General features: G+C 39.9%; 1 protein-coding gene across 1 annotated transcript; it reads left to right on the top strand.

Moving 5' to 3' along the window:
• The first annotated feature begins 5,829 nt into the window (after nucleotides 1–5,829).
• Nucleotides 5,830–11,393, top strand: SWI3B (switch subunit 3). Its single transcript, XM_010272263.3, has 6 exons — nucleotides 5,830–6,250; nucleotides 6,628–7,061; nucleotides 8,120–8,527; nucleotides 9,871–10,021; nucleotides 10,782–10,912; nucleotides 10,987–11,393. The coding sequence occupies exons 1-6, from the start codon at nucleotides 6,070–6,072 to the stop codon at nucleotides 11,212–11,214; spliced, it is 1,533 nt and encodes a 510-aa protein (XP_010270565.1). The 5' UTR covers nucleotides 5,830–6,069; the 3' UTR covers nucleotides 11,215–11,393.
• The last annotated feature ends 1,313 nt before the right edge of the window (nucleotides 11,394–12,706 follow it).

The raw sequence follows: 12,706 nt of genomic DNA, 5'->3' as shown, positions 1-12,706 counted from the left end.
GCTAACAATGGGCACTATTGGCAATTTCCAGGAGTTCGGGTAATGTAGTGGCACACTTTGAAGTTTGGGTACTAAAGTGAGACTAGCCCCAAAGTACAGGGTACTAATATGCAATTTACCTAATAATAATAGGATCTCCCATCAAATCCAATGAGATTGGGCAATTAGGGGTGCAATTGAGCCAAGCCAAGCCGAACTTTGGCATATCTTGGCTCGACTCAACTAAAATAATACTAGGTCCACGTTCGAGTTTGAATTCAATTTGAACTATATTTTCCATTTTGAGCTTGATTTGATTAAATATTTGAAGCTTGAGTTCGAATCAAAAGCTCAAAAATGAATATATTTTTAATGTTTACCAAAAGGAATGATATATTTTTGTAATATATAGGATATTATTATATTATACACAAAATATACAATATATTTTCATAATATATATATATATATATATATATTATAAAATATTCTTTTACATTCTATAATATATACGTAATGATGAGGGACAATCTTCCCCTCCAATTATGTCCTGCCACGTAGCGACGGAAACACTTTATGGCACCTCGACAACTCATGTGGCAGGAACTCGCTTAAAGGCACCTCATCAAATCGGCTTAGGGGTTTGGAGCACATGTTCGATTTAGTTACACTACAATTTCGACCTACTCATCCGATCCGACATCCCATGACCCAAGGGACCTCTCTAACCTCAATACTCATTCGACCAACGTGGCAAGTTCTCTCTTTTCCTATCTACATGGAATGACTAGCCCAAAATGTACGTGGGCGTAAAGGCCACCTAACAGCGTTAAAAGATCACTCCCTCCACTTCATGAGGAAGTGGATAAAGACACCTACCATGCCGTATGGGTGCATCTCGTAAATGGCAGATGCATAACCATCAACCACCCGAGTGTGCCAGCCGCGTTTCAACTAAGCCTTGAGGTCTATATAAGGGTAAGCCTCCACCCTCTGAATATATGCATACTTTACACATTGATTCCTACTCAAGCACTTTCTACCACCTCGGAGAGCTAGAGCTTGGCATTCACTAACTTAAGCATCAGAGTTCCTTGCCCAGGAAATCCACCTAGGCCCTCTAACATTGTTTTTTGTAGATGTGCCACCAAAGTTTGCACTTGAGCCCAGATCATCGATCATAGCCAACAAGGATCATGACTTTTGATCTCCATAAATTGGCGTCTGCTGTGTAAACTTCCTGAACACAAAGATTGTTCCCTCTTGCTTTCATCATCATGTCATCTTCGAAAAGCAAGGACACTCATCATTCCAATGGAGGATCCTCCTCCGGGGGACATCCTCAAAATGTCGGGCCCTTTGCTCCACCATAGGGGGTGACTAAGGAGTAGATCGAGGACCTTGTGTAGTTGGTCCGGAGCACAAACATTTGCCTCTGGGCTCGGGAGGAGTGAGAAGCAACAACAAACAACCACCTCAAGAGCAGCCTGTCACATTGGCAGGAAGACAACTTCCAATGCAAATACCGAATGTTCAACTACCCGTTCCTCTAGTGATTCCTCTAGCTCCCACAATGCCTCAAAATAACAATGGAAGCCTCACTAAAACCTGTACGTCGGAGTAGCGGGACAACACTTATGTTCCCGAGGAATAGAGGAGGGCAAACTCTTCCTCCAGGATGGATCACTCGCACTCCATGGTGACCTCAAGGCGAGACAGGTATAGAAGGCATCATCGACGAGCTCCCATGAAAAGCCGACTTAGACCTAGAAGTGACCAGTGTGGCAGCCCATCAAGGGACCAGGAAGCCAACCAATCTAACACCTTTGGTGTTCATAAAGTAACTAGAGCATCTCCCCTCTCACTTGAGATACTCTTAGAGCCACACCCCAATGACTTCAAGACATCGACCCTAGAAACCTATGATGGGACCTCCTACCCACTGGACCATGTGGAGAGTTTTCAAGCTCTCATGTTAGTACATAGGGCCTTAGAAGCAAGCATGTGCATGGCTTTCCCAACCATTGTACAAAAAGCAACTCGACTATGGTACTCGAGGCTTTCGCCTTGTTCCATAAATAGTTGGGACCAACTCTCCAACATGTTTGTGGCCCACTTCACAAACAAGTTGTAGGTACTAGAAGACCATGAAGAGCTTGATGCACATCCAACAGCGGTCTGAGGAGACCCTTCAGGAGTACATACATAGATTCAACTATGAGGCCCTTGAGGTCTGCGACCTTGATTCGATGATAGCAGTAGTAGTGCCCTCCCACAGAGTTAAGGATTTGTGCTTCGCATTCTCCTTAGTGAAGAAATCGCCTCAAGACATGATCGAGTTCCTCAATCGAGCTGAGAAGTACATGAATGCTAAAGAGGTCGTTCAAGCGTGAAGAGATTAAGGAGAAAGGAAGAAAAGAAAGGATCAGGACAAGGACCGAAGTGGAAGCAGTAGCAAGTGGAGCCGGAATGAAGGGAGCTTGTCCAAATGATCTCAAAATTCACCCTTAAGGTACCGTACCTACACTCCTCTCAATGCCAAGCGAGGTGAGATGCTCATGCAGACCAATCACTTTGATTATTTGAAGTGGCCCCCATGCATGAGAAACAATCAGACAAAGAGAAATCATGACCGACATTGCAATTTCCACCACACTGTCGACCATGGCATCGAGTACTATAAAGAATTGAAGAACAAGATTGAGGAGCTTATCCAGCACGACTACCTTAAGTAGCTTGTCAAAGACAATTGACTTACCGAACAACCCAAAGACTGTGACAAGGAGATTGAGAAGGAAGGCCCTACTAGAGTAATTGTAGTTATCATGAGAGGATTGGTAGTGGCCAGGTGCAGCCACATTGCCCAAAGAGCATCAGTCTGAGAACTACAGACCTATCTTGACACCCAACCTCCGAAGTGGCCAAAGCAGGTCGAGACGACCTTGTCCATTGAAGATCTAAAGCATGTCCGCCTACCTCATGACAAACTACGAGGTAAGACGGATTCTAATTGATAGTGGGACTTCTTCTGACATTTTTGTTCTTTGTGGCTTTTGAATAGATGAAACTCAACAGGAAGCAACTCATCCCAACTAATGTACCACTAAACAGTTTCAATGGCAACATCGTTCACCTAATTGGGAAGATTAGATTGTCGGTAACAACAGGGACCGTGCTGAATAGGGTTACTATCATTACACGATTTCTTCTCGTGAAAACACCATCACATAACAATGTTATTTTGGGCCGCCCATGTTTACACGCCCTCTGAGCAGTTGTGTCGACCTACCACCTCGCCGTGAAGTTCCAATTGAGAGAGGAATCAATGTCATTCGGGGTGATGAACTCAAGTCAAGGAAATGCTACGTGGTGGCATTAAAGGGGAAGGGAAAGTAATCCCTATCTATTAACTTGGACTTGCCCAATGAGATCGGCAACAATCGAGGACAACCCGTGGAGTAGGTGGTCTCGGTGTCTCTTTCTGAGACCGACCTAGAGAAGAAGGTGCAGATTGAATCACTCCTTCAAGACCCCCTTCGAGCCGAATTGGTAAGTTTCCTTTGTTTAAATTCTAATGTTTTTGCATGGCCTACCGTTGATATGCCAGGGATCGACCCATTGGTCATAACTCATAAGCTTAATGTGGACTCAAAGTTTAGACCTATAAAACAAAAAAATGGAGAAACTTCACCCCATATAAGTGGAGGGCAATTGACGAAAAGGTCAGGAAGCTCCTGAACGACAAGTTCAAATAAGAAATACCTAGATTGGAATGCCAACGTGGTACTCGTCAAGAAGGAGAATGGGAAGTGGTGCATTTGCATCGACTTCACTGACTTGAACAAAGCCTATTTAAAGGATAGTTTCCCGCTCCTACAAATAGATCAGCTAGTAGACGCAACCTTGGGATTCGAGCTACTGAGCTTCATGGACATCTTCTTAGGCTATAACCAGATCCTAATGCACCATAATGATCAGGAAAAAACTTCTTTTATAACTAAGACTGGCTTGTATTGTTACCGATTTATTCCTTTCAGCCTTAAGAATGTCGGGGCGACCTACCAACACCTTGTAAACAAAATTTTTCATAATTTAATTAGAAAAAAATGTTGAAGTCTATATTAATGATATGGTAGCTAAAAGTAGGACCATTAAACTCATGCATAGACAACTTGACTGTAGTGTTTGGGGTGTTAAGAAAATATCAATTGAAACTCAACCCAAACAAGTGTGTTTTCAGTGTCATGTTGGGAAAATTCCTCGGGTACATGGTAACTTGATGTGGTATAGAAGTTAATCTGGAGAAGATCAAAGCTATCTTGGACATGCAACCCTTGACGTCCGTCAAAGAGGTTCAAAAACTCACAGTCGAGTTGTGGCACTCAACTGCTTCATGTCCAAGTCGGCGGGAAGATGCCTCCCCTTTTCCAAGCTATTAAAATGGCAAAGGACCTCCAATGGACCGAGGAGTGCTAATAAGCATTCGATGACCTAAAGGAGTGAGTATCTTAGCTTGTTTCCATTGTTAACAAGGCCTGAGCCCAAAGACGAACTCTATTTATACCTGTTGGTAAGCTACAAAGTCATTAGTTCGGTATTGATTCGGACAGAGGAAAAATTGCAACGACCTCACTTCTAGTTGGGTACTAGTTATTGATTCTTTTATATTCTTCTTTATTAGTTTTATTTTGTTAAGTTTCCTTTCTTCATTTTTATCTATTCGGGCCTTATTTTTAACTAATTGAAAAATAAGTATTTGTCTCATGACATCACTTGACAAGGGAGTTCTTAGTCCATTATTGAAAAGAGAAAGGAGGTTTCAATATTTAGGAGAAAGGGTAAATTGGTGAAACCTCCCTTGTAGTTTCTGATAGTTATGGGAGGCTCAATACCCTACTTTATTCTAATAGCACTGTCCTCCCCTAAACTTTTTGACATTGTTTCATCTACACCCCCTCTATTATCACAAAAAAAAATAAGATTGCCCTTAAATGTAAACATGTGATTTTCAAAAATATATTTCCACCAATATAATATAAAAAAGGAAAAATTACAAAAAAAAATCAAATATATATATATATATTTCAATAGAAAATAGTAAAAAATGAAGAAAATACATAAGATTCATAAGAAATTAAAAAATGTACATAATTTAACAAACTATACATAAATTGTAGAGAAAACACAAATTTTATGGAAATTATAAAAGTTGCACAAATTTTGGAAATTTTGTTGGTTCGAAAGAATAGGGATCTGGAATCGAAATCAAAATGGTCCATTCCAATTCCAGCCATTTGTTTGGGTGGAATCGGAATCTGATTCCCATTCTAAGCGGAATGGCAATCCCCCATTCGAAGGAATTGACATTCCCGACCTAGCCCCCAGGAATCAGAATCCCATTCTAGTTTCTTCAAATAACAAAATAAAATTACATTAAGGCTCTAAACCCTTTTCACTGCGTGATTCCAACTTTTCTACCCCTCTTACTCATCTTTCATCTCTCCTTGCAGCTAAAAGAAGAACGGATCTGGGCTAAAGCTTCAACGACAAGGTAAGTCACCGTCGATTTTGCTCTCCCTCCTCTCCTATTCTTTTTCTTCGTCTCCTTCTCTCTCTCACACTTTTTCATTCTTCTCTTTATATTGCAGACCAACCAGACTAGGTGTATTAGATTTCTTTTCACATTCTCTCTCTCACACTTTCTCCTCATTCGGCAACTCGAGTTCGAATTAGTGATCTAACCTGAGAGAGAATGGCAAGCTTCTTCTTCTTCCTCTCCATCACATTCTATTCTATGCTAATAACAGGGGGAATATTCTATTCTATGGGGGGTGTAGATGCAACAATGCCAGAAATCTCAGGGGGAGGCCAGTGTTATTAGCATAGAATAGAATATTAAACTCAATTGTAAGAATGTAAAGGAGAGGTTTTAGAAATTTAGCCCAAGCATTTAAGAAATTTATTTATTTATAATGTAAAATCACGTGCATGGCACGTGTAAGTAAAGGGGTAAAGATATAGCAAAAGTATATTCCACTGCCTTCACCGGCTGGCCGGTTCATTTCTTTGACGCTTCCAGTATCTTTAGCCATGGCGTCCCCCTCACCGGTCGAGGCACGTCTCGGTCCCTCGCCGGAGAATCCAGCGACTGCGGCCGTCTCCTCCGTGAAGTCGGAGATTCCGGCAGAATCTTCAACTCCCGCCACTTCCCGCCTAACGGAACCATCTCCTCCTGCCACCGACGTCGTCGTTGTTGTTCCTAGCTATTCCAGTAAGAACGCCTGTGTTATGTAAAACGTAACTTGCATTTGATAGATTTTTTATTTGTTTTAGTCGCTTATAAACCCTAATTTTGCGTGCATCTTCTTAGAATCTATTTCTTTGTTAATAGTTTACTGGGGTTTCCCCTTTCTGATTGATTCGACACTCTTAGGCTCGCAATTGTTGTAACTTTTCTACGGTCTTTGTCACTTATTTTTTGCTTTTCTAGTTCAGAACTCTATGGTTTTTTAGTTTGAATTACTTCCTTTGTTCATCTTCTACAGAACCCTAATTGCCCATCAACGGTGATTGTATTTGTAATCTCTTATTCAGGATTCGAGGGTATCCAATTTGAGTAACTTACTTTTTTTTCTTCACTTGAAATAGGGTGGTTTTCATGGGACAGGATCCATGAATGCGAGCGTCGTTTCCTCCCTGAATTTTTCGATGCCAAGTCACCTTCAAAGAATCCAAGGGTTTATAAGTATTATCGGGATTCAATTATCAGAAAATCAAGAGAAAACCCTTTGAGGAAGATCATGTTTACGGAGGCTCGGAAGTCGCTGGTCGGAGACGTGGGTTCAATTCGTAGGGTTTTTGATTTTTTGGAAGGTTGGGGTTTGATTAATTATACTGGGACAACATTGAAGCCTCATGTTAAGTGGGAAGAGAGGGATAGTAAGTCTGGCGGTTTGTTCTCATCCAATAGTGATTCTGCTGGGAGTCCATTTCAATCGTCATTGTCAAAGAGGGAGAGTTCGAAGAAACTGTGCAGCGGTTGCAAGTCGGTTTGTAGCATTGCCTGCTTTGCTTGTGACAAGGTTTTCCTTTTCCTCCTCTTATTTTATTTTATTTGTTTTCAGCAGCTAACTCTGCTTGACTCATTTACTTTGTAGCTCTAATGTGGCATGCATGGCCATATGCACACTCGCACACACTTACATCCTCTTTTGCACCTTTACAGATGTTGTCACAAGTAATGGTTATAAGAAAAATATTGGTTTGGTTAATACAATGCACTTGCCATTATATGTATACTGTATAAAGACCAGTTATTAGTTCTCTTATTCAATGATCATTCGTCCATTTATTTCCACTGGCTACCAAGTTATTGGTGGTATGTACTGGGGTAATGGACTGCTACTAAAGTTCAGGCAAGGGGCAGTAGTGTTATGAAAACAAGAAAAATAACTAAGGCACAAGGGATTTCTATAGCCTAGAGCCTGAGGTCTAAGGCACAAGATCAGGTTTGGATTTGAGCAAAATGAGAAACCACTTTTGAAACTAAATAGATGAATAAATTAAGGCCATTACCCAATATACGTCCCAGCTATCTGCGGTCTTGGGAGGGGTGAACTGGATGCAGATCTAACCTCTGGCACAAAGTAGTTACTCTCAGACTTGAACCCATGTTCTCATGCTTGTCAGTCTAAAAGTTTACCATTACACCAAGCAATGGCCACTTAAGAAAAACAAAATAGAAACTTAAATTGCAAGAATATTCTAATCTAAATTCTGAAAGAAACAATATATTTCAGAAAATGTATTAGCTCAATTGGTTAAAAGTGGCATGCTATTAACACAAAAGCTGCAGCCTTGTACTTCAAGACTCACAGTATAGTAAATTATGTATTCAACATGAGATTAAGGTTAAGGTTAAACCAACAAAATACAGCAACAGGCTAGGTGAAGCACACTCAACAAAATTAGTCTTGCAGGTGAGGCTAGCTGCCTTCTTAGAGCTTTACTTGTGATCCTGCAAGCATTTTGTGCAATGCAATGAGGGGGCAACTTTTCTTTCTCAAGTAATTATTTTTAACGAGGGGGCAAGATTAGCCAATTTTTTTTTTTTTTTGTGATCAATCTCTTTGTTGGACAGTTTGATTTGACTCTATGTGCAAGATGCTATGTTCGTGGTAACTATCAAGTTGGTGTGAGTTCTTCAGACTTCAGGCGAGTTGAGATTAGTGAAGAAACTAAAACAGAGTGGACGGACAAAGATACTCTACGCCTTCTAGAAGCCCTTATGCATTATGGTGATGACTGGAAAAGGGTTGCAGAACATGTTGGTGGAAGAAGTGAGAAAGAATGTGTTGCTCGTTTTGTCAAGCTTCCATTTGGGGAGGAATTTATTGGGCATCCTGATGTTGCAGAGGCTGACAAGCATTTTGAAATGAAGGATCAGAGTGGTGCAGAAAGTGGATCAGAGAATATTGTTGCATCACTCCCAACAAAGAAAAGGTGTCTAACACCACTTGCTGATGCAAGCAACCCGATTATGGCTCAGGTATGGTTTTGGCCATGAGGTTAATATGATATGAACTTGCATTTTACAAAGGGATGAAAAAAGAAAACTTTGTATTTTCTTTCTTGACCACCTTATAATCAAAATTTTATGAAACATTAGATTAATCTTGAACCTATCAAAAAAATTTATATTAGTTTTGATTTTAGGCACTCCTCATGGTTAGACCTGAGGACAATCTCCCATGCCTGGTTACAGTTGCACATTTCAGTGATCTATTTTTTTATTTGTTTATTTGTTTACTTTTGTTTTCTACTGAGCATGATTCAATTTGTTTATTCGTTTATTTTAGTTTTGTCAAAATTGCACACTTCAGCATCTCCCAAGTCTGGTCACACGTAGGTGAGCTCTTATGGTTCCTTCCCATATCTTTCTGGCCTCTCCATGTAATGCATGGTAGAGGGATTAAACTAGTTTAATGCAAACATACAAACATATTGGCTTAAGTAGGGATTTTCCCTACATGAACCTACCTATTTCTGGCTGGTAGAAGGATCTTGTGGTAAATACAGACTGTCCATCAGATAGGGGACCTACTAGATTGGTCACATTTTCAATCCCACACTTGATATCATCACGTGTCCCATCTGATGTTGATGATATTTACAACCAATAGTAGTTTTTCAAAGTTTAAATTTTTAATGCAAAGCTTACAAACTGGAAGCCTTACCTATAAAAGTGGGTTTGTTTTACATGTGGAGTGTTTGGGATCAAATTCTTTTCCATGAATTGAGAGTGGATAATGGAACTCAACTCTTTTTGAACTCCAATCTGTTTTGCCACGCGTAAGACTCTTTGGTCATGTTTGTGCAAGATCTCTAAAATGAGAGGATTAGTTGAATCATGTTTTGTTTATATGTGCCTGCAAGTCTGCAACCAGACCACCCTTACGAGTGTTTTGTTACTATAACTGATAATTGGCCTTGATGCAGGATGGGTTTGCATAATATGGAAAAGAGAGAAAATACCTAGGAATTAAGACCTAGGCTTCTTTAGGAATCAGAACCTACAGGAACTATTAGGAATCAAAACTTAATATATTTTTTTCTAGGTATAAAAAATCGTAATTGGCTGAAGATTATGTCATTGACTTGAGACAAACCCTAATTGATTTAGGACTTGGAATATTACATATTGTACTTTTATCACTCTTACCTATACATTATTTTTGTCATGTTAATATAATTTCTCACTCAATGAGAAAAACAAACTCAGTGTAATTAGGAAAGGCCTAAGTGCAGGCTTGTATTATCTTCTTAACTCTCTTAAAGAGTGTAAACGAATTATGTGGAAGTTTTAATGAAAAATGATTGATATTCTCTCAGGCTGCATTTTTGTCTGCTATGGTGGGTTCAGAGGTTGCAGAAGCTGCAGCTCAAGCAGCTGTGGCAGCTCTTTCAGAGGAATATCCTAACAATTTTCAAACCGGGGCTAAGCAAAGTGTGTTATCTCTTTCTGATGAGTCCAAACAGCAAGGTATAATAAAATTCTTGTTTCCCATTTTGATCATTGGAATTCAAAGACACATCAGCTTTGGTTTAACCATTTTGGTAAGGGTGTCCTAGGAGTGCAATAGAATTTCTATACATATGCATTTTTTTATACCAACAACTTTAGTTTCTTTTGTTCAAACCCGACTAGAATTTGGAGTAGGGATACAACTTGGGCAGGCTTGGTTGGAGTATTGTAAAAATCAAGGTTTTTAAAACCGGACTGGACGGGGAACCGTTCTGGGGACCAGTTCCCAGGTTGAATGGCCGACCGTTCGGTTTGAATGGATGGCCCATTCTGACTTTAAAAAATAAAAATAAATAAAAAAGGCCAAAAACCATTGTCTGGGTCAATGGTTTGACCGCCCGGGTCAGTGGATCGCTGGCCAAATCAGCAGTTTTTGGCCAAAAAGTGGTTTTAGGGTGAAACAGAACCAGTTGCCTGACCTGTCCCCAGGTTTTCTGGTCTGATCATTTGGTCTGGTCCAGTTTTGAAAACCATGGTAAAAATTTCAATAGACTCTTAGGCCCGATGCAACGTAAAATCTTTAAATCAGGTACCCAACTTACACCCCTAGTTAGGAGTTACTTGGGCGAGCTCGGGCCAGGTGCGTGTTCCCACACATCACACTCTTGCACAAGTTTAGATGGTCTTAGGATCTGAAGTCTTGAGTCCCACCTGCAACTACTCTATCTTTACTTATCAGACTCGACCAATTTCATTAAAATTGTCATTTCTCTTTCAGAAACGGTATCCAATGCTGCAAAATGTGACACCATTACAGATGCAACAGGAGTCATTCTAGAAGCGCAGGCCTTGCTTGATAAGGAAGAACAGGATATCAAGAGATCCATCTCGGGCATTGTAGAAGTCCAGGTGTGTGTTTTTTCTGTCCACTTCTTAGTCCTGAAATTGGAATGTTCTATTAATGCCGTCACTGGTTTTTGCAGATGAAGGAGATTCAAGATAAGATAGTGCATTTTGAGGAAGTGGAATTGCAAATGGAGAAAGAATGGAAGCAATTGCAGCTCATGAAGGACCTACTCTTTGTTGATCAGCTGGCCTTTTTACGTGAAAAATCTACTTCATCCAAGATTATAGAAGGCCTAGACAAAGAACATGTCAAATCTACAGATGCTGTTACATCCGGGAACATCTATCCAGGGTTACGGACCTAGCCAATGTTATTTTCGCTCTCCAAGTGGCCGCTTTTGTTTTTTTTTTTGTTAATGAGTGGCCGCTTTCAAGAGTCGAAACCACAATTTCATGCTTCCCATTGTTCTGAGTTTGTACCATAACACCAGGCAATCGCCCCCAATATTACATGACTGCAAGTCTTCTGTCTTTTTAGTAGAAAGCCATTTCATTACTAACAGCAAAGAAACAGAATTACAAGGCAAAGCAACACAAACACCAGGACAACTAAACACGACTCAGGAACAACCACCTAAACAACTAAACAAAACAGAACAAACCCAACTCCTTAACTTCCACCGAAAGCAACACAGCATCTATTAAAATCAGCAGATGAAATATCTGGCATCCATCTAACAAGGGCTTGACAAAAGGCGCATCCAATGGGATAACCATCTTGGATAAGGGTTCGACTATGATATCTGAAAATTTTTTTGATCGATCAGGCGGATCATCTAGTATCATACACGTTCATGGTAGCCAAATAGGTGTTATTTATCAAAATTCATGGGTGTTTTGATTGGTCAAAACTTTTCTGATACCATGTTTTTCCCCTTGGATAAATGCCACTTCATTTGCTTCTTCTGGAAAATTCTCTGATATGCTGGAAGGGCATGATACTTTTTGTTCTATCATATCTTTCCAGCATCGTAGTTCAACCTTCTTCTTGGGTTATTTACAAGTTCTAGGGTGCACGTGAGGTCTATAATTATACATGTTTCATCATGCCCCTCCATGACCTACATCATAAAAATGATAACCACTTAGGTGGTATTTATCTGGCTCAAAAAAACAGTGGCATAGTGGGCAAAGACCTTTGATTGGTCAAAGCCCTTCGGTATCATGTCTTTCCAGCAGAATGGCTTCTACCTGACTGGCTGACTGGTGTGATATAGGCTTATAGCCTCATGGGTAGAATGCCCCAGTTTTGGTGTCATTTCAGATCACCATGCGTTGGCTTGCATTTATTGGCGTTGATACTTCCCTTCTAATTAAATTTTAAAATTTGACAAAATCCTTTTGTACCTCCTTTCTGGTTTCTAGCAAATACTAAAACCCTTCTTTAGTTTTATCTTGGGGAATTTTTAAAATACTCCCAACTCCTAAGTTTTAGAAAATTGATTAATTCCACCTTTATTGTTTATATCTTTTAGTTTTCTGACAATTGGTTAAGTCCTCCCTTGTCGTTAATATCCGCTAATCTTTCGTCACAATCCATTTACATGTCACGCCATGTGAGTGTGTAATGTATAAAATATTTTTAAAACCCAATATTACCCTTTTGCAGTCAATTTTACCCTCTTTTATTCTTTAAATTTTTAAAATAACTCGTTGATCAATGATTTCATGCTTGAACAATTTTCTTCGACCAAGATCGTTGGTCAATGATTCCATGTTTCAACTTGCCAATATCTTGCATGAGGGAGATCTTTTTAAGTTCACCAAATAAATTTGCAAAAATTCTGAACTGGATAC

The sequence above is a fragment of the Nelumbo nucifera genome, chromosome 6 (assembly GCF_055504915.1).
Source record: "Nelumbo nucifera cultivar China Antique chromosome 6, China Antique-T2T, whole genome shotgun sequence".
NCBI lineage: Eukaryota > Viridiplantae > Streptophyta > Magnoliopsida > Proteales > Nelumbonaceae > Nelumbo > Nelumbo nucifera.
Note: the sequence above shows the minus strand (reverse complement) of the source record. Positions and strands in the feature narration are given on the sequence as shown.

What these genes read in the sequence shown, in the direction of transcription:
- SWI3B (XM_010272263.3), top strand. Translation starts at nt 6,070, where the DNA reads ATGGCGTCCCCCTCACCGGTCGAGGCACGTCTCGGTCCCTCGCCGGAG. An exon ending in CCTGCTTTGCTTGTGACAAG is followed by an intron (nt 7,062 to 8,119) that starts GTTTTCCTTTTC and finishes TTTGTTGGACAG; the next exon opens with TTTGATTTGACTCTATGTGC. An exon ending in CGGGCATTGTAGAAGTCCAG is followed by an intron (nt 10,913 to 10,986) that starts GTGTGTGTTTTT and finishes TGGTTTTTGCAG; the next exon opens with ATGAAGGAGATTCAAGATAA.